This window comes from Meriones unguiculatus, chromosome 7 (assembly GCF_030254825.1).
Source record: "Meriones unguiculatus strain TT.TT164.6M chromosome 7, Bangor_MerUng_6.1, whole genome shotgun sequence".
Taxonomy (NCBI): domain Eukaryota; kingdom Metazoa; phylum Chordata; class Mammalia; order Rodentia; family Muridae; genus Meriones; species Meriones unguiculatus.
This window is the reverse complement of record NC_083355.1, coordinates 121,826,696-121,853,488: the sequence shown is the minus strand read 5'-3', so window position 1 is coordinate 121,853,488 and position 26,793 is coordinate 121,826,696. Positions and strand designations below refer to the sequence as shown.

Sequence of the window (26,793 nt, the reverse complement as noted above, 5' to 3'; positions counted from 1 at the left end):
CTTCACAGACCTAGGGCACTTTTTTGACTAGGTTCCTGGCCTTACTGTCAACCCAAAGTGCAGTCCACACCTGAAGAAAGGGGAGTTTTCGATGCTGTGGTTTATTAACTAGGTACTTTCCATTCACTGTTAACGATTAGAAAACAAAAATTTTTAAAGGGAGGAGCCTCCTGCTTGTTTTCTTTATTCCAAATAAGAAGCCGGAAACAAATAAGGAGGGGAAATCCCCTATAGCTCACCTTGACCTGGCTGGACTAGTCTGATGCTCGTAAAAAGTGCTCTGTCAGCCACTAAAAAAAAAAAAGTCAAACTTCAAGACATAGAAATTACTGCTGCTCCAGAGGAAAGTGGGAGCTAAGGTCGCCCAGCATTCAATGGGAAAGGGTGCTCTTTCCCAAACCTAGAGAACTGTGTTTCTTGCTTCTGCTTAAGGCAGCAGCACTGACAGGATCTGCACAAAGGCAGCGCTGCTTCCTTGGCTGTCCAGCTTAGCAGCGCTTCAGCAGTGCACGAGGGCAAGCACAAAGGCCTCCCATCGCCTCTCTCAGCTTCTCATTCACTCTGCTGCTACCATCTGTAACTTCTTCGTTCCGTTTACCAGGACGGTGGCCTTTAAGGTTAACCAACAAAAGGCCACAGAAACACCAACAGACCCCGGGGGAAAGCTAGGCTGTCCCTTTCAGGGCTGAGAGAGTCCACAAAAGGAACAGCAAAATATCTCTGACAGTAAAATTGGTCTCGTCTAAATCTCCAAAAGCTGGAGAGACATGGGACAAATTTAGGATGAAAGGAAAGTGGGCAGAGAGCACTCCAAAAGCAGAGTGCTGGGGGTGGGGAGAGGCCCTGAACTCCACTTTGTATGCAGCAGCTGGGGCCGGTGAGAATTTCTGAACAAAGGAGCACGCAGCGCGAGGGTGAAGTATCGGGGTGCAAGTTGCCCCTCGAGCTGAGCGGAGTCTCCCACACACCCGTTATGCGAGCCTTGGGGCTCAGGATTCTGGGACATGAGGGAAAAGAGAACTCAGCGTGGGATTTCTGTTGTACCACTATGCACTAGGAATTCTTGAGAACGATGGGAATGGCAGCTATCAGATTCGAGGGGGAGAAAAAGAGCTGGAGTGAGCAAAACAAAGAGCGAGTGTGGGAGTGTGGGCCGCGGTGACTTCATGCCTCACCAATGTCCCGCCCACGCCGCTACTCCGAGCTGTAGCTGTTTGCTGCTGCGGCGGCGGCGGCTGCTCTGGGCTGCCTCTGCTTGCTGGCGACCTGAGCAAAGGGCAACGTAGCGTGGGGAGGTTTCCTAGCAACTCGCAGCTCGGAGCACGCCCAGTCACCCGAAAGCTGGGAGACCCCCTGCTGGGGGACATCCCACAGAACTAGAGCACCTCATTCTTGCCCATCGCCTGCCTGGCTTCCCTCTCACCGTCTCCGGGTACAGCCCAAAGCGTATCAGCTGCCAGGGTTCTGGGTGGCCAGACGCCTGAGCCGACTGGGTCTGAAAGGACAAGGGTACGCGGCTCCCTCCCGGCAAAGGCACGTGGAGCGTCCCTTCCCAGCCCAGCGGGCACAACGATGCCGAGTACCCTGCCAGTGGGCACAGCCAGGGGTTTCTAGTGGGCTCGCGGAGCCTCTCCCTGCGGCGGGCACCCTCGTCTCCTCTCCCGCCAATCGGGACGCTGCCGCCTCGACCCTGGCTCGGTGTGCTGAGTGGAGTTGGCTTCCCGGTCCACCTGTGGAAGAAGCTCTCACCGACTGATGCGCCAGCGACTCCCCACCTCCTGGGCCTTCCAGCCGTCCCCTCCCACTAATGCAGCACCACCCTGTGAATTGCATTAGGGTGGTTTTTCCCCCAGCCTCGGGCTTTGTTTGGGTTTGATTGTGTTTGGCTGTTCGCTAAGCTGATTTATGCAGCAGAGCCCCATCGGCTGGAGAGAAACAAAAGCTCTTTTCTTTGTCCCGAAGAGGACTGTGCAGCCCTTACTCGCTTCACTGCCGCGAACTATCGGCTGTCCAAGGAGGTGCTTTTGGTTGAGACTGGGAGCCCGGCTGTGCGGAGCTGGGAGGGCCTCGGGGGCCCTGAGATGCAGAGAGCTGCCCTGGCCCGTGTACCTGTATCGCCTACTCAGAGCCTCTGGGTCGGTCAGCCGGGCCTGCGAAAAAGGTCCTAGAGATTCTCTGCCCGCGGGCCCCAAGGTGCGCCCCCACGTCGCGAGCGCTAGTCTGGAAGGCGACTAGGTGGCAGGCGCGGGGCGGGCTGCTTTGCATTATGTGCGTCTCGGCCCTGGCTTTTCTGACTGCTCCACTGCTCTCCCTGCGCAACTGCCAGCGAGGTCCTGCCTTGGTTCTCGGGGCGGCCTGGGTGTTTTCACTTGTTCTCGGACTGAGCCAAAGTGGTAAGTTATTTTGCTTTGTTTTCTAACCTTCCCCCAAAGTCTTGGGCTGGCATGGAGAGGTTCTGGCCTGGGCAGCCCTGACAGGTAAGTGATGGATATCAGTCCTGGTCAGCCCTGAGACTTCAGGAGTGCTGGTGTGTGGCAAAGTCCTCCATAAAGAAACCAGGTGTCAAGCATTTCCGTTCCGAAGTGACAGCAATAGTTCAAAGTTCTGGGAAAGCAGCTTTTTAAACTTTGGGAATGAGACTATTTTGTACTTCCAGAATCCAATTTAGGGGTTCCAGCATTTCCTGAGGCGTTCACTGTATAGTGTGTTCCCCATCTGGGGGTAGCGGGCGGGGGGAAGCATCATTCACTAACAACTTTTGGATCAAGACTGAGGCTAAGATGGTTTATAATGGGACAGAGTCTTCCATTTACTGGTCTATGAAAGAACAACATACAAGTTTCTTCCCCCATAACATTCAGCCTGAATGAATCAAATGCCCTTGAGGAGTATCCGTTCATGGTTTAAGCCACTGGTGGGGGCAGAATGGGGTAGAACACTTTTGTTGCTACATTTTGGTAGCTAATTGATCCCTCCCCTAAATTCAGCCTCTGATACCGAGAGGTCACCGCTCTATAAACTTTACTATCTTCATCTGTGAAACGGATACAGATGCCTACCTTTCCTAAGTCACAAAGGACAGCTCTCCTCGAACAGTGCATGAGAAGGGGCTTGGGACTTTAACATGGTAGCGTTGTATTCTTTGTGAGTCGTGAAACAAAGTAAGCAATAACAATTCCCAATCTAAGGACCAAATTTACCATAGCAGTCAAATATGCTTGCAAATGGAGTCGCCATTGCCATACTTTAATTTTGATTTAAAGATTTTATTAGAGAATTACTGTAGCTTCTAAACCTGGAAGGAGTTTTAATTAATAACCACACTTCTGTTGTAAAACTAAAATTTACTCCTGTACTTTGAATTGATGTGCCGGCTTTCTGCCTGAAGTTAGCTAAAGCAAACACTTATAAATTGTAAAAAAAATATAATGGAAAAATCCAGATAACTTCGTTTAATTCTGCATAAATAGTTATCTAATATTTGCTTTGGGAGAAGTTTGTCTTCTTATATGAAACAGGACAAATTAGAATCAATTTTTATCTTATGGTTATTTTGAGACTTTGAGATTTCAAAATAAGCGAAACTTAATGCAAAGGAAAGAGTCACACTTATTATCAACTGTCTTTTGAATGGAACATGTGTTTGCCACAGCAGATTTTCCACTGAGCATAATTCCATCCTATGTCAGTAAGTAGTGAAGTGTTTTCCTAGATTTAGTAAACATTCACACCAGTAAAATGACCAAAACTTATGTCAACAGAATATATTTTGTTCCAAAGAAAGTCTCACTCACCTTTAACATTCGCTAATAACAGGTTTTTAAAAGTTCATTGTGCTTGTAAAGATAAGTCAAGTTCCTGTGTAACAGCATGATTATTTCCACCCAGTGACGATTGAAGCAAGTATTATGAATGGGCTGCCTTGCACCTGCTGACCTGAAAAGTGAATGCTTATCTGAAATCAAGACAAGGCACCCTTTACCCAGTCTCTCTCAATATACAAAGGCTTCTGATATATACTGAGTTTCATGGTAGTTAAAAACATGAAAAAAATTAAATTATAGCCAGAACTACTCAGCAAATTAGAGATCAGTGTAAACAGCTGTACTTTGTGATACAGCTACAAGTCTTAAATTACAGGTCTCCACTGTGCAAACTGAATGCTTAACACAGAATAGAAATTTAGGTATCAGTTACAAAGGAAATCTTGTCTCCGTGCCCAGTAGTTTACACCAAGAAAATACTGAAGGCAATAAAGCCATACCAAGAAGAGCATAGCTACACTAGAAGCACATCACTTTGGCTTTAATTTTAAACATACGGTTTAAACAAATGCATATTAGACTTATAGTAATGTGTGCAGAAGGAGCTGAGGGTGGCTGAATACAGTAGGCAGAGCATGTTATAAATGAGATGCAAAGATTTCTGATGTAGAAAAACATTACTCCAGTTTTTTTTTTTTTAACTTTCCTTCACAGAAACTAATGAGGACTGGAGACAATTGAAGTCATTAACACCAACACTAAAAAACTGGTTAATAGTTAAAACAGTTAATATTTGAAGAGTTATTGTAGCAACATTTTTCGTCTTCTGTTTATTCAGCTACCAGGTGCTTTTTACAATCAACCCACAGAACAAACATTGCTTTGTGCTGGCAGTGTGACCCTCCCTCAAACAGCTTTCAGCAGATCAAGTATTCTCTGAACATTTCCAGGTCTAGTGTGTGCATGTGGTGTGTGTGTGTGCATGCACTCAAATGTGCACAAATGTACAACCATGTTTTTTCGTGTGTGTGGGTGCACATACATGTGGGTATAAATGAATGTGGAAGCCAGTAGCTGGTATAGAAATCCTCCAACATTGCTCTTTCACCTGATTCTTTAAAGCAGTCTCTCAGTCAAACCCAGAATTCACTGATGTGGCTAGTCTTGCTAGCCAGCTTACTTCTAAGGATTAGAATTACAAGCAGTTAATATGCCAACTGGACATTTGTACATGGACTTCTGGGGACTTATGCAGACATACTAAGCACTAAATAATCTCTCTAGCCCCCCAAAATTCTTTAGCTAATTTGGAGCAATAAGATATTTAAGAGACAAAAGACTTCACTCCGGAAAACTGCAGTCTTCTATGCCACTTTCATGCAATGTGTACACATTGTTTCTACCTTTAGGCAACAGAGACATTTTGGGGTATGTTTAAAAGTCATCTATGCTTGTCTTACGTGTGAAAAAAGTAATTGATGTGATTTCAAAAATGTCCGTTCTGTTCTGAGTGCTTTGAAAGAGCCCCCATGCTTGTCTTCAGTGTTTCATCTCACCATACTGAGTCCTTGTGGGAAGGCTTCATTCATCATGTTAAGGTTCTGCTCAGTTCAGATCTGCTAACTGCCCAGCTGTCAAACCTCATAGTATCCCCTACTAGACCCCCTATCAATTAGGAATTTGTCACTGTCCACCTGACAGCTTCTTAGACCTATAATCTCCTGTCTTAACCTCTTTCTCCATCTCTAATTCTGACTCTTATTCATCTTATGAACTCCAATAGCAGCAAGTGCCTCTAGAATTCTGTCCTCATTTCTCTTCCTTATCAATACAGAGATCCAAGTGAATTGATTCACCCTTGGGGTTTAAAACTGTTTCTATTATGACATGATGCAGATGTCTATCTCCAGTCTTGACCTCTTATTGGATCTTCAGAAGAGACAGCAAACTGCCTATTCATCATCCTTATAGTCTGTTGAAAGACAAAATTGAGTCCTATATATTCAAAACCAAATGCCTAATTTTCTCCCCCAAATTTGACCTTTTCACATTCTGCCAACTCAGTCAGTGGTGAGTCAGACTGTAGTTTACAATCAAGGATGCAAGTTGTGCATCCTTGATTGTTTATTTTTGTCACATTGCACAGTCCATTGCAACCTCTTCTGCCATTACTGTGGTCCATATGACACTTTCTGGCCTCATCCATTGAGAGCGTATCATATCTTCCTTTCTTCACAGTGTGCCACACCTCTGTGTAAGGATGCACAACAGCTGTTGTCACTCCTCCAATTGGAACGCCTCCTAGTTTTCATGTGTCTTGAATTGAAGACCATGTTTTAGTATGGCCTTCAAAACCCTACAAGAGTTACAGCACTGACCATCTTCCTGTTCTTTCTGATTTTGTTCTAGCAACACTGATCTTTTTGTTAATGGAGGCACAAGGCGTGGTCCTACTCCTTTGCTCTATGCCCAGTCCCTGGCATATTCCTGCCCGAGCTGGTTAATGGCCCTCTCGCCTTTTTTCTTCTCGGTGTTTAGCAAACATCACCCTATCCGAGAGAGCATCTCTGTGTGCCCTATAGACCCACTCTGCAACTTTTACTTTCCAAGTCTTCAGAGGTCTTTGTTTGTTGTTCTTTTCTTTTCAGTCCCACAACTAGACTACTGCTCATGATGGGGAGCATTTTGCTCTTTTTCTGAAAATGCCAGCCTTATTTTTAAAAATATAAAAAAACCAAACTTTCATACACTTGCAGAAGAGTCAAAGAAGTGAAGTAGAAATATGCTGCTTCTAGAGTGAGTCTTCAGTTGAGTCCCTGTTTGTTTCAAGGCAATTCTGATGTGTTTTCATTTTTACCATTGTGACAAATGGGTATATTTCAACCCAAATCCTAATATATTTAATAGAAAACAGTGATCTTCTAGAGAAAAGGTCTTTCCACAGTTGTAAAATGGGAAGATAAGCTGTCCTAGGCCACACAGTCTGCTGATTGAGGGAGGGGCCACTCTGATTTAATAAAAGCTGATTCACTCCTATAGCCTGGCTTTTTGTTTTGGAGAACTATGAAATCCATAGGCTCTGTTCAGATAGTAAAGCCATGTGGAGAATCTTATAAGTAAGGACAACTGACAAGGGAGCAGAATTTTTTAGAATACATTTGCCAACTGATCACTTTTAAATGTATGTTTACATTTCAAAGATATATTATTTACTTGTGAATGCATATGCCTGCCAAGCTAATTATGTCTTTATTATAAACTGAAAGACAAATTAGTTACCATAAAAATAAGCCAAGAACAGTCATCAGATACAGTTCATGAAAGAAAGGGAAACTTTTAAATAGGATTAGGATAGGCAATCAAGTATGACAGTTTCTCCTTCACCTGAGTATGTATGAGAGTTTAGAAGTATCATGATATAAAATACTATATTGACTTTCCAATTTTTATATACTATTTTAAATAAAACTTTCTTGCAGAAAACACAGCATATGAGATAATCTGGTCTTTGTACTTACAGACTTTTGGACTTCTGGTCGAATCTAGATAGGTACAAATAGTCTTGTTTTAAATTCCTCACTTTGCTCACAGACAGGCTCCCTCAGATGCTTTATGGACCACTGATGTGGAAGTTTCTAAGATTTTTAAACTTCAACAAATAAGCTCTGTCCCTTAGTAGTTTTCTTCCGACTCCGTAAACTATTTGACTTTGGTGAGTCTTTGTTTGGATTTGCCAAGAAGAGATGCCTACCACATCTTCCCTGATGGGGCCTGTTATAAGACAGCTGCAGTCACTGCAGAGCTTATCTGTTCCTGTTGTGAAAACTCTATAATAACTGATATAAAACTCTTATGAAGTACTTGAAGCTTACCTTGCCAGACTGACATGAGGATATTCATGTTTTTGTGCACCCATTAAATAAGAAAACAACTTTCCCCAATGTTGCTGCATTTGCTCAATCCTTCTTTTTCTCAAAACTGTAGCTTCTTTTGCTCTGAAAGCTGATTTTGTCAAGTGTTGTCAGCTGAAGACTATGAGGTCCTGTGAAGGTTCTCTAATTTCATAAGAAATACACTCTCTGAATTACATACTAGCTGTATCATAAAATAAACCACACAGGAAAAGGCAACATATTATAATCTGTATAATTATAACTGCACATTTAAAATTGTAATTTTATAATTTGACTGTATGGAAGTGAATATTATGTATTAAACTTAAAGGTTACTCAATAAAATCTTTTAAAAAATGGTATCCATAAAGATGTTTGTCATTGAGCTCCATTCTCTGCCATGCCTTTTTCTAAATGATTCAATGTATTCATTTAACCTTCCCAATGACACTGTGAGAAAGCTGAACTTGTAAGCCTGCTTTTAAAAGGAGAAATTGATGCTCATGGAGATGAACAGTGTGTGCAACTCAAGGCCAGTATGACAGAGAACCAAGACTTGAATTTCCTAATATGGCTTCATAATTTCTTAAGGAAATCTCTGGGTGTTATGCAACCATAACATGCCCTGGTGAGTCCTTGGGTACCTCCATAACATGAGTAATGTAGCCCCCTATTGCCTGTGCAGAGTAATCACAAAGAGAGAATTTTGGTTTTAGAATCAGGGGTACCTTCAAAACATGCCTCCTGGGGAAGAGCCCAGTTAAATCTGCTTCCCTGTGGCCCCTTGCCTTTTCAATGTGTCACTAATGTGTAAGAGTTGCTACTGGGGGAAAGAAAAGCAAGAAGAAAAAGAATGAGCATCTAAGGTCAATCAAAAGTACTTACAGAGACAAATTTATGTAGTCAGATATTGAACAACTCAGGCCTAATCATGCTTTTAGCCACTGATAGTTGTTGTGTTACAGAGTGACTTTCTATGTGAAGAGTGAAGTTCCATGTCATTTCATACATTCCTATCATTTTTAACCCATGCACATTTACTAAGTTGGTGTTTCGTTGGCTGCTGATGATTTTCAGCAATACCCCATGTCTGGCAAGATGGCTTGCTTCCAGCCTAGCATTTCAGCATACACTGTGCCCAAGGCACACGCTGCTCTGCTATCTTCAGGCAGGGTTGGTGCTGTGAGAACTGAGGCTCTGTTTCAAGCATTGGAAACACAGAACAAAACAAATGCCTGCTTCAGGAAGTTTGAATTCCAATTGAGGAAGAAAAGCCAAAGTGTAGTGTAGTGTGTGTGTGTGTGTGTGTGTACATGTGTGTGTGATAGCAGTCTGCCTTCAAAACATACAAACACACATACATACACACACTCACACATACCATCTTTTCTCATTCAATAACACTGTTTCTTTGTTTTTTGTTTTTTATCTTCATTTAAGACATCCTTCAGGGAAATATTACAGAAAACATATGTTAGGATTTTCAAGTTGGTAACTATAATTTTCTCCTTCTTTTGCTATTAAATATAGTTAAAGTCTCACATAGTTCTGCATGGAAAAAATGTTTTGAATGAGAAGGCAACAAGGCAGTTTAGATAAGAGGTTGATGCCAAATACAATAAAAGTAAAATGGAGATTGATACTGAATAAAATGATTACAGGACAATTGGGGGTTCTTCACGTGTTTTCAACATGGAGATTTCTGTCCATAATGATCTCTCAGAAGTGGCTTGTCTTCACAGTAGGTAGAGAAAGCCAATGGGCCTTCATTAAATGGCTCCTAAAGCATTCTCATTTTTTATGACCTTTGTCTACATGTTCTACTCAGAATCTGCCATGGCTCTTCATTGTCTTCAGGCTCCTCAGCTGGGTGGCATGCACATCCCTCCAGAAGGCCAAAGTACAATGTCCTCTACCTTGTTTATGTCCTGCCTTACCCCAGAACCATGACCTCCTTGACAGGGTACACTATGCCTGCTGATTCTATCTCTAGATCCTTGCACAGAAGACCCAATAAATCATTTGGAATCAATCACCTTGAATAATGTAAGAATACTGAACAGTTTTGAAGGCAGCCAAGCAACTGATCCTCACTTAACTTTGACCCTTATATGAACCTATGGAATGAGAGTTTCTTCTAAAAGTGGAGTTACTTATTTTACATTTCCAGTCCACCACAGCAAGCAGTCTCTGGACCTTTTCAGCAAATCTTTACCAACATCAAAAGCTAAGACTCTCTATTCTTGAATCTTAACTCGGGAAGTTTGTTCTTCCTTAATAAATTCTCACATACTTCATTGCATGGTTGGTAAGATAAATATGAAAAGTAACCCTGCCCATGTCCCCTGGCTTTAAAAATTATTTCATTCACAGCACACAAAACATAATAAATGGACCAAGTATTCTCATCCACGTGATCATCATGTGGCTTTTCTTAAGCTTCTAATGCAATGACAATCACTACAGTGAGCTTTAGAGTTAAGAGTAAGAATAGTGAGGATGGTAAGATTTGTGAAGGTTTTCTACAGGACAGGAGGCTTCCTAAGCATGCGATGTGAAAATCGACTATCTCCTTATATAGCTCTCTGAGCTGGGAGAAGAAACCAGATAACTTCTGAAAGTTCTCTTAGCTAATAAGTAATGGAACAGAATTTTGACTCAGCACTCTGAGTCACCATCATACACTGCCATCTGCAGGGGAGTGGAGTTTCCTCCCTGACCTTGTGAGACCTAGTTCTAGCCTCTTCTGTTTATGCCCCAATCAGACGTTAATGGTCCATAAAGGGTGACCTTGTCTGTCAGTCACTTCAGGGTTATTTCTAAAATTCTTGACCTAATAGCCCCAAGATGCTTTCTGGACCTTCTTTCTGTGCCAAAACCAAGACAAACATAGCCAAATGTGGCTGGATGCCAGAGGAACAAGCCAGAACTTAGATATACAGACTGCAGTTTCCATGAAGGTAAATGAATGCCTCTTTGCATTGCAGAGTGATTCTAGAGCTGGGAGGGGCAGGTCAGACCCTGGACTGCAGGTTCACGAGCTTCATACACCACCAAATTCCCACCGGAAGACACAATTCTGTGCTAACTTTGTATCACTTTAACAAAACTCCTTGAGAAATAAACTGCAAGGGCAAACGTTTGATTTGCCTCAAGGCTCCAGAGGTGTCAGAGTTGGGATTTGCCTGTTGTTATCTCCTTATTCACCCTAGGCCACCACAGCAGTGGTGGTCTTCCTGAGAGGACAGTGCTCACTTTATGGTAGAATGAGGGAGGGGGAGAAAAGACGGGCCGGGGAAGCATGTTCATGAACAAGGACAGGAACAAGATTTGCCTTTCTTCAAGGACAAGTGACCTACTTCCTTCCAATAGGCTCACTCTCTAAATGGTCTGTTCAGGTAGGAATTCTTCAATGGATTAGTCCATTGATAAGATTAGCATGCTCATGATCCAATCACTACTCGGACTCCTCTCTGAACTGTTGCTCTACATTCCAAGCCTTTCATGTGTGAGTCTTAAAGGAACATTTCATATCCAAACCACAATGCACTTCTTTGACTTAATGATTCCTTATTCTAGTTTGCAAGTACTCAATACTTGGCCTTGATATGCCCAGTGCTGTTTGTATTCTGGCTTTGGCCTTGAAAGGTTACAGCAGACTTACCTAATAGTTTGAATATTAGTGGAAAGTAGGACAGACAAGGGTAGCACCCGGGTAAAGTACAAAAGGATTCCTTCCCATTAGAGAGCTTTTCTACTTCCCTGCATTCAGCAAACTCCAAGGTGGCAAAGTCTTGCAGACAGCATGCCTGTGAGAACCAGGGAGTGACACTCTGAAATCAATTTTACCTTTTATTTCCTGGTATTAACTTAAAACATCACAAGAAAGATCCTTTTACTCACATGAACTATCTACATTTGGTCAAATTATTCAACTGCATATAGTTAATATCCAAAACAGAATGAATATATAGAAAATGCACCATACTGCTTTCATGGAGTAAAGGAACTATTTTTTCACTTCAATAATCAACATTAATGTCACCTTATTTTGACTTTCACAGTCAGTAAATCAGCATAATTTATAGCCAAACAAACTGCAATGAAAGTGAAAATGGCATTCAGTGGGATTTTATACATTAGTTAAAGTAATCTCACTTTTCAACAGAAGAACAGGAATCAGTTCTTGGTAGGAAACTGTGATACCAAATACAAATATTCAAATTATCTCAGTTTGTTTAAAGGACTCCAGTTAACTTAAGAATTAAAATCAAAATCACTGACAGAAAATTACAAAGTAAATTATAATGATTTTACCATATATGTTTTTAAATTTTTATTAAATTTAAAGAAGTATTGCACTTATTTATTTTATTTATTCATTTGTTTATTTATTGTGGGTGTATATGTGGGTATGTGTGTGGGCACCATGCCATGATGTGAGTGTGGAGGGTCAAAGGATAACATGAGGGATTCCATTCTTCCATTCCACCATCTGAGTCCTAAGTATTGAAGTCAGGTTGTCAAGCTTGCCTGATATATATATATATATATATATATATATATACTTTTATACTATATATATAGTAACTTTAAAAACTGTTTCGTTTTGGATGGTATTTTTTAAGTTTTTAAAATTTAAATTTTAAAGCAAGATATAAGCTTTTAATAAGTACCCTTTTTGAGCTGGAGAGATGGCTCAGAGGTTAAGAGCACTGGCTACACTTCCTAGAGATCCTGAGTTCAATTTCCAGCAACCACATGGTGGCTCACAACCATCTATAATAAGATCTAATGCCCTCTTCTAGTGTGCAGGTGTAAATGCAGACAGAACATTGTATACATAATAAAGAAAGAGGTACCCTTTTATCATGACTCTAGCAATGACCCACCTATCATTACTGTAAATGGTTTAGAAATGTGTTGCCTCTTTTTACAAGGTGTAAAAGTAACTTTTATTCTCCTGAGATAATTGTTGTCTTGAAAGCTTATTGCCTCTGTCTGCTAACCTAGGCCTAGTCCTGAAGCTTCTCACCTCCATAAAATCTAATCTAGGCCTAGAATGTTTTAAGCTTCTGAGAATTACAAGCTCACCATTTCTTGTTCTTTCTGAGCTCTGGACTGGCTGGTTCAACTCAACTGTTTTGGCTCCAACTAACTTATTCAGTCTGGCTTTTCTCTCAGCTTCTAAATTGCTGTTTGACCTCAATCTAACTCCAACAATCTTTTCTAATCTCCTGGCTCCTTCTAATTCTCTGGCTCATTCAGTAGACCTGAATTCTCGCTCTGTAACCTGTTTCTCTATTACTGTTCCAGTAAAACCGCCTCCTCTCTCTCTCCCTGCATTGCTCTTTAAATAGCTTCCCTTTCCTCTCTCTTCTCATGAGAGTTGGGTTTATTTCTATTCTGTTAAATCTTTCTCTAATTCATCACATTTTCTGCCACTCAGTTAGGCATCACTTTCAAATACGGGTGCTTCCTTCTACAAATTATCTTTACCTTCATTGTTCGGGATTAAAGGCAAGAACCACCACACTTGGACCTAAGCTTTCTTTCTTTACCTGAAACTTGCTCTATAACAGGCTGGCCTTGAACTAAGATCTGCTTGCCTCAGTCTCCTAGATTAAAGGGTTGTTTGTATTTCCAACCAGATCACACAGACCAAGAAATTTTTGAATGTAATCTTTTGCCAGAACAGCCATGTTCTGAATTCCTCTACAATAAGGTGTTTTATTATGTTTTTGCCTGAAAAAATATTAATAAATTTGACAAAGAAAGAGTCTGTTATCATCCTAAGTAAGCACTGGTGAGTGTGACTGGCCTATAGTGTTGCCAAATACATCCTATGCCCAGTACTGAAGTATGAAACAGAATTAGCTGGGGAGGGCTAGGTTAAGCCAACCCCCCTGGATGGGCTAAGCCTCAGAAGAGAAGGATGGGATGTTAGACACAGCCCAATGTGTCCTGCCAGGGACAGAAGATGGACACTAGGACAGTTACATGTTTAAGTGCTTTGTGCTTATACTGATATTTCAAGACATGCTGGTACAAGATCATCTGTGTTTACATGCATAGTTCGAAGGTGCTTGCCTTGGTATTGAATGATAAGTATCTTTCCAGGTAGAAGCATTTTTCCTGATCTCATCAAGGACTATATATTCAGTATCACTCTCTAGTAATTCAGGCAGGTTGGGGGGGGGGAACTTCTCATGGAATGAGTGATTACCTCTGTCTTGCAAAGGGACTTTTGAAATTTCAGAGATTTTTAAAAGGAAAGTAATTAAAGTAAAAACTCTAGTTTCTTTAAAAGGATAAAGTTGACAGAATGTACCTTGTGGAGTGCCAGACTGGGGTTGCCTTTTCTAATTGCCTGCTGGAAAGAAGCTAAGAAGCCAGGCTGCTAGCATTGTCCAGTCATGTAAGTTATTCATTGACTGCTGTGGAACAAAGAATACAAGAAAGTAGTAGGATGGGCAGGACTTGCTGTAGAACTGGCTGTTCTAGTTGGAAACAAAGAAGTCATTGTAGCTAACTTTATTGTTGGCAGAGAGAAAAAAAATATCCAATCTCTCTAAGTACAAGGCATACCTCCCAAGGTATTCATTCCTCTGTTGTCTCTTTGTACATTTGGTTTGAATTTGTGTAATGAATTTAAAACCGGTAGATTATAATTTGCAAAAGACAATCCTCTACAAATGACATACACTCGAAGAAAACTCCATCTGGACAGCTAACCCTGAAAACAACAAAGCAGCCCAACTCAAAACAGAAGTCAGTTCCAAGAACTGAGTTTGGTTTTAAAAGCTCATTTTAGAGCTGCGTTGGTGCTGATCTTTAATCCCAGCACTCAGGAGGAAGAGGCAGGTGCATCTCTATGAGTTCAAGGTCAGGTAGGTCTACATAGCAAGCTCCAGGACAACCAAGGCTACACAGTGAGACTTGCTCTGAACAAAGGCCAGAAAACCAAACCAAACCAAACCAACAAATGACAAAAATGTCTCTTTCAATGAACATCTCGAATCTAGCTAGCTCAAGTGACAGTCCAGAGGTTAGCTCTACTACATATGGTCACAATTCCAGGTCTCTGAGTTGGTAATAATTCATGGGATGCTGTATATTTGATGCTTTGTAAGAATCAAGACCACAGAGGACTAAGTGCCATCTGCTAGGACTGCAAAGACATGGGAGAAGCAGAACAGGCTCCTGAGGGCTGTGCTGTTCTGCTGAAGGCAGATTAGGGCCTCTGGAGGGTGAGTACCAGCATTTCCTCGCTAAGTTCCCATTGTGGCAACATGCAAGCCCAGTACTGTCCTGGTCTGCCTGAAGGTCAGCACAGCAGCAACACCAGAGCCACTGCTCTCTGAGGCTGCATTATCTGTGGCAGACTTAGTGGGACAGAGAACATTATCTGAACATTATGAGGAAAGCAGACAACAGAGCTTCAGAGCGAAACTCTGCCTCCCAGAGAGGAGTTTGGCTCTGAAGAAGAAATAGACAAGAGCTGCTTCTGACTGAACTGAGCAGGCTAAATATATCTGGTGAGAGCCATAACTGGACATTATGCTCTTCCTCACAGATAAGTATCTGAACTATTGTCTACGCCACAAACTTTTTTTTCTTTTTCTTTTTTTCTGCCACTATATAATTATAATTCTTTGGGTTTAGGTTTTTTTCAACAGGTTCAGGTTGTCTCTGATTGTCCACAAGGCAAGGATTAAATGGCCACAGACATTTTCACTCTGAGTGTGAGAATACAGAATCCTATAATCTCTGAGTTTGCAGTTTGTGTGTAATTTATTGGGGATATAGCAGGATTCCAGACCAAAAGCAACTAGAAACAGCTGTGTCTGCATGGACTGGCGTGTCCTAGTAGATGGGCAGACAGTCTGTCACTTCTGGCATAGAGATCAAGTAGCTCCTAAAATGCCCACTCAAGTATGACTTTGTTGTAGAGTTACAAGAAGCTTGGAGTGTTTAGTAAAAGTATTAGGTTTGAACCCTCAAAGAGGCCAATAGGTGTTTGAAAGCAGAAAAGACCTTGGTTTGAGAGGAAGGTGGGTAGGAACTAAGGTGGGCAATCAGATCAAACAGGGTTCTGAATATAGGGAATCATTTCATGGTTTTTAATAGGCTGCTGCTATCGTGTGCTTGTCCTGGCCTCGTCCTGGCAACAGGGTGTGACTCCTACCAGGAAGCATGCACTAGGGAACAGACAAAGTAGAAGTGCAGGCGTGCAATAAAAAGCCCAGGGACTTCCTCAAGGAAGTTTGCTCTGTCCCTCTCTGTTTCTATTTGAGATGACAAGTCTTTGTTATCTGATGCCACTGCTCCCTGCCTGCTCCTTTTTGTGACATACTTGTAAAGGTTCTGTTTTATGTCAGGTTTGACCATGATGCCATAAACTTCACACAGCAAGTACTGTAGCCTCGAAATCCCTTCACAGTATCAGGTAAGCAGATATTACTAGAAATTCATAGATGAAAAAATGCCATAAAAATCATTACTACTTCAAAATCCTGAAGAAGTGGAATTTTCTACCTCTACCTCCCAATGATATGATTAAATCCTTGCCCACTTCTTCATTCCAAGCAACCAGCTTTTACTAATACTAGCTGGGTTCTCATGAGGTGAAAAGTAGTTAAACTTGAATTCCTTGGGCTACATGTGAAAGTTGTTTTAATCAAATTCCATGGCCATTCATATTTTGACTCCTTTTTTGTTTTGTTTGTTTGTTTGTCTTTTAGATTTGGCTTTGAGACAGTGTTTCTTTGTGTATCCTTGGCTGTCCTTGATTTACTCTGTAGACCTTGCTGGCCTCAAACTTTTACAGAAATCCACCTACCTCTGCCTCCTTGAGTGATGGGATTACAGGCGTGATTCCTTTTTAAACTATTTAAGGAGCATGTGCATGCTTTCTTCTGCTGGCAATGACCCTATTCTAACGTTAATTGTTAAGAGAAGGAAGCCTTACAGTTATCATTTGATCAGATTCACAAAACTCAGAGCTGAATCAGAAAACATCACTTAACCAGGTGGTCAATGGGACTTTGGTCTGGCTGCTACAGAAATGCCTGCAGACAGAGTAACTGCTCCTGGGGATTTGAGTGAAAGCATAGGGCAGTAGTATGGTGCTGAAGAAGAGTCCTTTGGCTCTAGATGCCTCACAGCTTTAGATAGGACACAGGGCAAATGTGTTACAAAGGAAGGCAGAACCTTAACATCTTTATAAATATTAATTCTTAGTTTTAGATTTTCATCTCCTTAACGAGTGTGGAGTCCTGGTTAATAGATTTCAAGGATGTTCATTTCTCAGGACACATGGCACACTATGTCCCCAGACTGCTGTAAAATGAATCATCAGAAAGTGCCATCTATTCAGACTGTGCATGCTGTACCCCAAGACCGTGTTTCAACTGTGAAATATGTGTGTAAAATGGGAAACATGAAGATTAACTAAATGGGTAAACTTAGGATATCAAATTCACAGATAGCTTGTGGAGGAAAATATTAGTGTATTTGTTCTGGGAAGCAGTGCAGAGCAGATGTAGCAGATGAGCACAGTATCCAGGCTAAGCACTTCCAAAATGGACATGCCGAACTCCTAAATGGATTGAGAAAAAGAGACACAGATGGGGAAAACTACATGAATGACACGGAAATAAACACAAGTCAGAGAAGTCGGGGAGAATGAGAGAGAATACACACAGAGCATTTTGATCAATGGAGAAGATGTCCATTCATCCTCTCACTCCACAAATGTGTACTGTTTAGAACATGCCTGGTCTTTCTCTAAATGCTGAGGAAATGGCAGAGAACAGAATGAACAAACATATCTGTCCCGTCAGAGATTCCATTTATATGGCAAGAGAAGACTAACAGACAAAAGAAATAGAGGGCTGGAATGATAGCTTAGAGGGTAAAGTACAAGGACCAGGGCTGGACTTCCATCCTCCAGCAGCAGGGTAAAAGCCAAGCATGGTGGCTGTAGCCCAGTGGTGGGGCAACAGAAAGGCAGCTCTGAGGGAAAGTCTTGTCAGCCAGTTGCTGAAACGGTGAGGTCTAGGCTTTGAAAGGCTCTCTAAAACCAAGGTGGTAAGTGACAGAGGAGCACACCTAGCATCACTGCCTTTCCTACACACATGCACACATGTACCCCAAAACACCTACAGTGCTCTCTGCTTGCCCCTCTCACACTCACTCTCACACTCATGCAGAGTCTCTCTCTCTCTCTCTCTCTCTCTCTCTCTCTCTCTCTCTCTCTCTCTCTCTCATACACATGTCCTTTTCCTCATGAGTTTATAATCTTGGTAAGAGAGAACAGAATAAGCAATAAACTGCTGTGTTTTGCACAGATCCAAGGACTTACTTTCCTGGGGTGATGAGGAAATGAAGGAAGAAAGGACAGACAACAGACACCAAAAATCTGTGATTGGATGAGCTGGTCTATCTAGTGGAAAGGCCACAGCAGTGAAAGCTGCTGTGATAGTTATATACAGTTATTTATATTTATATACAGTTTTTTTTGGGGGGGGTATTCAGAATAGCTGAACAAGGAGGCAAGTTTATTGAATCTTGGTAGATGAAGACTCTGTGGGCAACAGACTTCAGGCCATAAACTTTCAAGGAAAATAAGCTATGGTGATTTTCTGCAAACAGTCACACTCAGACCAAATGAAGGCTTTGCCAGCCCTCTGAGCATCACCCAGAGAAGTCTTTGCCATTATCATAGGACAGAGGCATTGGTCTTTGCCATGGCTGTTCCCATATCAACAGCATACTTTCACTCAGGACCTCATTCATTCCCTGTAATAAACATGTAAGTAATTTTAAGTAAGCTTCCAGCATAAAGGATAATATGTGTAATTGTAAAAAGGTAGAGAGGGGAAACAGCTGAAAATTACCATTTTGAGAACCTATGGGCCTTTGGTTGTTAAGAAATGTGACATTCGAACAAGAATCTTGAGGCAGTGAAAAGCCAGCTTTGTGGATGGTTTGCTGGTGGACAGGGAACAGATGGCATAGCAAGTCATGTGAGAGACTCTCGTCGTAGAATTGAGAACAGGTGATGACTTATGGTCATTACCCAGAACTTGGAAAGACTGAGGACTAAAAGGAAGGAGACTGTGCTCAGAGAGGAAGTGTGGCATCAAGAGCCCGGTAGGGTTGCAATATCTACCAGTGAAATACTCTATAGCTGTGACTATGGAGAATGTAGCAAAATTAGGGAAGTGACAGAAATAATTGGAGAAAATAAGAGAGAACTTGAATATGCAGGCATCTTGGAGATAGTTTATGCAGATGAAAAAGAAGGAATTATGGAGAGCCTTGTTCACTGATCGTAATCAAGCAGTCACAACTTTCTAGAGATGAGGTGGGAATTTCCTGAGGGTCTTTAAATGGCACTAACTGCCAGACAACTCATACTGAAAGTTGTGACCCTCACTGCCGTTAGGAGGGTCAAAGCTTAGTGGGGCACTTAGGGAGAACTCTGCAAACAGCAATGAAGAAAACACCTGTCCATGTTCAGGTCCATGAGGGCTAGTGGAGGATCACTCATTGCCACTCATTAGTCAGCAGTGGGAGCAGTCCTCATGAAAGCTAATGCTCTTTGAGGACTGGAAGACAAAGGGGTGCTTTGGGAAGAGACTCTTCTGACATGCACCAAGGACTGAGTAGGAGTTGTCAGTGCTGTAAAGGAGAGGAAGGGGGCACAGAGCTCCCACACAGCCTTTGGTGATTACAGTGAGGGAAAACTGGGCAGTTTTGAGCAACTTATCATGATTGGCATAACCAAAAATGAAAAAGTATTAGTCCTGAAAAGCTCAAGATACTCAAATGCCCTGCCTACAAGATGTGCACGGGGAACGATAGAGCAGAGATGGAGGAAATGTATGCTCTGCTATGCTTGTCTAGCAAAGGATCAAAACAATTGTGGGAAGAGTGCTGGGAGCTTTGTGGAAGAGTTGGGGTTAGGGGAATAGAAGGGCCTGGAAGAGACAGGAGCTCCACAAGAAGATCAACAGAGCCAACTAGGCTGGACCCAGGGGAGGGAGGTTGCAGAGGCTGAAGAACCAACCAAGGACCATGAATGGACTGGACCTTGGTCCCCTACACATATGTACCTGATAGTTAGCTGGGTCTTCATGTGAGTGTGCTAGTAAGGGGAGCAGAGCTGTCTCTAACATGGACATTGTTGCATTCTTTCCAATCACTTCCCCCAGGCGGGGCTGCCTTGCCAGGCTAATGTGGAAGAGGAAATGCCTAGTCCTGATTTGACTTGATATGCTCGGATGGGTTAGTGGAGAGGGTGGGGTGCTCCCCTTTTTTGAGAGGGGAGGGGACGGGGCATAGGGAATAGAAGAATGGAAATAAGGACTGGGAGGAGAGGTGGAAGGGGCTATGATTGAGGTGTAGAATGAATAACTAAATAAATTGTAAAAAGAAAGAAAGAGAGAGAGAGAGAAAGAAAGGAAGGAAGGAAGGAAGAAAGAAAGAAAGAAAAGAAAAGAAAGAAGGAAAGAAAGAAAGAAAAGAAAGAAAGAAATGCTTAAGGTAAATCGTTGGGTACTTGATTCTGTGGGTGCTGCAAGGAAAGAGGGCAGGGGTCCTGGGCTTGCTTTTGATTTCTGCAGAAGGATGGGAAGAGTCCTGAGGAAGCCTGTTGTCACTCAGGTATGAGAGATTTACTCGAGCTCATCTCCTCCCAAGTGGTGGATGGGCTTTCTTGTGTGCCTGGACTACCCTTGACTCCTTGTAACAAAATGGTGTGAGATTCAAACCAACAGTTCTTTGCCAGTGAAGACACCAAAGGACGTTTTCCCAAACTAACTGATAGTGTCTCCTTTTTGGAGGAGTTGGCTTCTTGGTAAATGTATTTGCTTGTGTATACATATTTAAGTTACAGACCCAGATGTAATATGCAAATATCTGAACAAAAACCACAGGTATCAAATAGCATGCAGACAAATAGCTCTGTAGAGTACAAGAACTACAGTACAAATTCTGGAAGAAGTCAGTAGTAAAGTGATTAACTAACCTGAAGAGAAGAGGGAAGGTATTTTGGTGAGACATGAGGTAAGTGACAACATTCTAAACTGGAAGCTGAAAGACTAGTTGGATTTCACAAGCTGGCTCAACATAGCAGTAGAAATACTGACTGGACATTGGGCATCAGCGAAGAACTGAAGGAAGAGGCTACAGAGTTAGCAATAGATTTCTTTTCTAACTTTGTTCTATAGTCTCAATATGCGAGTGCTTCCAAATGTAAACATGAAAGTCTAATCCTGGGTGTGACAGTGTTAAAAGGCAGACACTTGGAAAGATGACTAATTAGGTCATAAGGGTCTTATTGTTCTCAACAAATCAGCCAGAGGTAGCTATCAGAAAGGCCACTAAGTCTGTTAGCACTTGGATGCCTCAGCCTCCTTCAAAACAGTATGCAATAAATTTTGCTACCAGCAAGGCATCCAGTCTGAGGTATTTTACTACAGTTGGTTAAATACACTAATAACACATTACTACTTCTCAGGGATTTGGGGAATTGTTTGTTTTGGCTTTTGAAATTTTTTTGTTCACGGGAGTAGTAATATGATCACATTGCATCAGAAAGTGAAGCTGGAAGAAATGGTGTCTGATGACTTTACATATGTATATGCATGTTTATATGTGTGCATGTTAGTGGAGATCAGACGTCAGCATTGAGTATTTTCCTCAGTTAGCCCTCACATTACTTTTTGAGGCAGGGTCTCTCACTGAACCTGAAGCTAACTGATCTGGCTAGACTTCCTGGCCAGAAAGTCCCAGGGATTCTCCTGATTCTGCCTCCACACAGCTGGGATCACAGGTGCACTGTAACATGCCTGACTTTTTACAAGGATGCTGGGGACCCAAAGAACTCAGGTCCTCATTTTGTATGACAAGGGCTTTACTGACTGGGACAGTCCCACAGCTGTAGGACGACTCTTAAAATCCTGACACTACAATGCTTATTAAGGATGCGAGCACCTGAAACACTCACATTTTGCTGCTGAGATGGAAAATAGCACAGCCATTTGCAATGCAGTTTGGTCATGTCTTACATAGTGAAGTTCATGCTTAAGGTTTGCCCTATGACCCCACTCCTAGGCACTTATACAAAAGACACACAAACACAGCTCTCTACAAAGAGTTGTCTGTGAATGTGGATGACACTTTCACTCATAGTCGCACAGACAGAAATACCTGAAATACTATTAGTCAAGAGTGGATAAGCTATAGTATCCATAAAAGAGGATTTTGTAACTCAGGAAAAAAAAGGAGGAGCATATAGAGGCAAGAAGACATACCACCATGCCTAGCTTTTTTTGTGTGTGCTTAGGTCTTCACATTTGTTTGTGTGGCAGATACTTATCAACTGAGTCATCTCCCCAATCCTTGTAATTAGCAATTTTTAGTGCCAAGCACTGGCTGAAGGAGACTATAAGAAAGTTACTATGACAGAGTAAATGACAAAGAGCCTAAACCAGGATGAGACCAGAGGAAATGAGGAGAAGGGAGCTGAAGGTTAAGGATGCTGAAGTTAAAGCAGGGTTCTGGGGACTGACTGGTAGTTTGTTGGGACTTGGGTTAATCACAAAGACTTAAAGCGGAATAAATGGGAAAATAAGGTAATTAACAGTAACCTATTTAGGTGAAGAAGAGGAACACTTGTATGTTTTGAGGATGCATGGGAATCTAAATGAATGCCCAGCAGGTTGCTGGAAACGCAAACTGTAAACTTGAGGAAGCATTTGGAAATTATGATAAAAATTTTGTTCATATTTGAGGAGGAGAATTTGAAAGTTTTATTAGCTCATGGAGACTCAACGTGTGGAAATCTAGTGAGAAATATGAAAATAACCAAACATTAAAAAAAAGGAGAAATTGTCAGAATGGGAAAGGGAGTAGAGTTCCACTCATTCTTTTTTTTCAATATTTTTTATTTATTACAATTCACTTTGTATCCCAGCCGTAGCCCCAATATTGTACCCTCCCAATCCCGACCTTCCTCCATCCCTCATCTCCTCCCATGCCCATTCCCAGTCCACTGATAGTGGAGGACCTCCTCCCCTTCCATCTGACCCTAGCCTATCAGGTCTTATCAGAACTGTTTTTCATAGTCTTCCTCTGCGGCTTGGTCAGGCTGCTCCTCCTTCGGGGGCGGGGGGGGAGTTGATCAAATAGCCAGCCACTTAGTTCATGTCAGAGACAGTTCTTGTTCCCCTTACTAGGGAGCCCATTTGAAGACTGAGCTGCCACAGGTTACCTCTGTGCAGGGGGTCCAGGTTATCTCCATGCCTGGTCCTTCGCTGGAATATCAGTCTCAGAAAAGACCCCTGGGCACAGATATTTTTTTGGTTCTGTTGCTATCCTTGTGGAGCTCCAGATACTTCTTTCACTCCCCCTTCTTTCATAAGATTCCCTGCACTCTGCCCAAAGTTTGGCTGTGAGTCTCACCATCTGCTTTAATACCCTGCTGGGTATAGTCTTTCAGAGGCCCTCTATGGTAGGCTCCTGTCTTGTTCTTTATTTTCACCTTCTTCCAATGTCTATCCCATTTGCCTTTCTGAATGAAGATTGAACATCTTACCCAGGGTCCTCCTTCTTGATTAGCTTCTTTAGGTATACAGATTTTAGTGTGACTATCCTATATTATAGCTAATATCCACTTCTAAGTGAGTTTATACCATGTGTGCCTTTCTGCTTCTGAAATACCTCACTCAGGATAATCTTGTCTAGTTCCCACCATTTGCCTGCAAATTTCATGATTTCCTTGTTTTTAATTGCTGAGTAGTATTTCATTGTGTAAATGTACCACAATTTCTGCATCCATTCCTCAGCTGAGGAACATCTGGGTTGTTTCCAGATTCTGGCTATTACAAATAAAACTGCTACGAGAATGGTTGAGCAAATGTCCTTGTTGAATACTTGAGAATATTTTGGATATATGCTTAGAAGTGGTATAGCTGGATCTTGAGGTAGCACTATTCTTTTTTTGTTTTTGATATCACATATATTGCCTTTATTAAACTTCAATGATATAGAAGATAACAAGAATACTTCCAAGTGTAGAATTTTAAAAGAAAAATCTTTGTTTCTTTCTTCTTATTATTTTTTATTTTTTTATTTATTACAATTTATTCACTTTGTATCCGAGCTGTAGCCCCCTTCCTCAGCCCCTCCCAATCTCACCCTCCCTCCACTTCTCATCCCATGCCCCTTTCCCAGTAGATCTTTTTTTCTTTTTCTTCTTTTTTAATAATTTTTTATTTTTTTTAATATTAGTTACAGTTTGTTAACTTTGTATCCCTGCTGCATCCCACTCCTCTTTCCCTCCCAATCCCATCCTCCCACCCTCATCTCCTCCCTACCCCTTTCCAAGTCCACTGATAAGGGAGAACCTCCTCCCCTTACATCTGATACTGGTGTATCAGGTGTCTTCAGGACTGGCTGCAAAGTCCTCCTCTGTGCCTAACAAGGCTGATCCTCCCTGGGGGAGAGGGGGGTCAAAGAGCCCACCATCAAGTTCATGTCAGAAACAGTCCCTGTTTCCCTTATTAGGGTACTTACTTGGATACTGAGCTACCAAGGGCTAAATCTGAGCAGGGGCTCTAGGTTACATCCATACATGGTCCTTGTTTGGAGAAACAGTCTCATAAAATACCCCTGGGTAGCACTATTCTTAATCTTGTCTGAGAAAGTGCCAGATTGATTAGAATAGAAGACCCAGAAATAAGCCCACACACTATGGACACCTGATCTTTGACAAAGAAGCCAAAACCAGACAATGAAAAAAAGATAGCATCTTCAACAAATGGTGCTGGTCTAACTGGACATCCACATGTAGAAAAATGCAAATAGGTCCACACTTATCACCCTGCACAAAGTAAAGTACAAGTGGATCAAAGACCCCAACATAAAACTAAACACACTAAATCCACTCATTCTTAAAGGCAAAGAACAGTTACTCATCACTGATTGACTCACAATACCAGTTGATAAATGTAATTAGGAAATGGCTGTTTGCCTTTCACTAAGGTGATCCTGTATCGGGAAGAACTCTTCCTACAGAAAGATAATGAAGATAAGGTGGGACAAAGAAGGGAAACCACTCAGGTGTTCTGCCATATAAAGGTGGTGTTAGAGTCACATTTTATTGGGAAGACTTAGAAAAATGTGGGTTTAAAAAGAAAGAATTACAAATTGCAAGTGAAAAAAATAAAAAAAAGAACTCCAATGGAAATCAACCAATGATGAACAAAAGCTGGGTTGGGGGGGGGGGTCGGGGTAGAGGTAGGTGAGGGAAACAGAACTATGGAGGGCTTTCTAGCACTCATGACCATCAGCAAGAACCAAGAAGCAGCTCTTAGACACTAAGATTCAAGATGTTACTTAGGATTCTTCACACTCTGGTGTTGGTCTGATCTGCTCACTCTCACACCATGGTTTAGCATCCTTGGCTTACTGGGCAGCCTTCTGTCCCATTTTCTGTTTGTCTTGAATTTGCTCCCCACTTCACTTCTCTTTGGTTTTGGAGTCTAAGAACCACTGCATGTTCACAGTGCAGTGCCATTATCGGCTAAGAGGGTCCCCATTCTATCACAGTCAGCATCTTCAAGGAGTCCTAATGGCTCTGCCCATAGTGGCAGAGAAAGGCATGGGGGTACTTCAGTAAGGTGATGAACATATCAAATTTCAAAAATGTTTCTGTAATGATGACAGTGGGGCCTGGCATGTCCAGAACATGTGTGATGATGACAGTGGGGCCTGGCATAGTCTGGTATGTCAGAACTGTTCATTAGAAAGAATTGATGAGACATGTTGAGAGCTGGGGTTGGGACAGAATCCTGCACGAATCCATGGGGGGCAAGAAGAATATTAAAACCTGTTAGGAAACATTTCCAAGGAATGATGAACTCTGGGTAAAGCTGAATTATAATGAATAGAAAGTAGCTTAACTATTTGGAGACATGAGGAATACAGAACAAGAATTTCAAAGAACAACAGTTCATAATTTAGCATTAATATTAACTTCACTACTATACCAACTCCATTGTGATATGAGTATAGATTTCAAATTTTGGCAAGTAAAATTAGACAAATACTGATTTTAAAAGTTTAGTGCACAGAAAAGTATATATCTACATGTCTGTTGTGTAAGATACACTTCAGTTACATGTATCTGACTGTAATTCAGGATTTCCTTTTTATATGACCCCATTAATAAAGTAAACTTCAGACAAGACACAAATGTCTGGACTAGCCTTTGTGTTGAGGGCATAGAGTAGAGTATGGCGTATATTATTAATATGGAGTTCAGACTGCATTAGTGTATTGGAAGTAGTAGCAGTAATTATTAAGAAAATCTTAGACTGGTATCACTACCCTGTCTATTCTTTTTTACAGACTGAGATACTCAATTTGAATGAGAATGGTCCCTATAGGCTCATGTTGAATGCTTTGTCCCCAATTAGTAGAACTTAGGAAAAATTAAGATGTGTGGCCTCATTGGAGTAGGTGAGGCCTTCTCAAAGGAGGTGTGTCACTAGGGGTATGCTTTGATGTTTCAAAAGCTCATGCCAGGCTAACCATAGACTAACCCTCTAAAACTGTAAGCAAGCTCCCAATTAAATACTATACAAATTTCCTTGGTTATGCTGTCTCTTCATAGTATTAGAGCTATAACTAAGAATATATATATTCACCAACTAAGCTCAATTGATATGAAAGGCAGTGGAATGACTTGCCTCTTAATCTAAAGTGAAGAAGGTGTGCAAATAAACCAGACACTGCACAGCCTAAATGACCTTAGCTGGCCACTAAGGGAGTGAGGCCCAAAACACATATAATGTGTCACTAGTTCACCTTCATATCATGTAATTTAATGTTTGCTGTATATTGTCTGGAGAAAAAAATTCATTCTGCACTGGTTGCTCTTTTAGCAAATAAAGTGTTACCTGTTAATTTTATTGACATTACATTCAGAGTATGACTGCACGGATTTTGACAGACTTGTGGAGGCAGTGTTGTGCCCACATGCATAGCCCTTCCATTGTCTGTGAGGGCTGCCAATGCACCTCAGTAGTGGTACACCAGGAAAGAGTGAATGTTCATTCAAC

General features: G+C 41.7%; 1 protein-coding gene across 3 annotated transcripts in view; it reads left to right on the top strand.

The window, feature by feature from the left end:
* The first annotated feature begins 1,219 nt into the window (after positions 1–1,219).
* Itgb8 (integrin subunit beta 8) overlaps positions 1,220–26,793 on the top strand; it is a 91,286-nt gene continuing 65,712 nt past the window's right edge. For 2 of the 3 annotated variants that reach the window (XM_021654172.2, XM_021654173.2), the window contains exon 1: positions 1,220–2,393. In XM_021654172.2, the coding sequence (XP_021509847.1) occupies positions 2,267–2,393 (127 nt within the window). In that variant the 5' untranslated portion in view covers positions 1,220–2,266. The remainder of the gene's footprint in view (positions 2,394–26,793) is intronic. The other variant, XM_060388298.1, reaches the window with a different exon arrangement.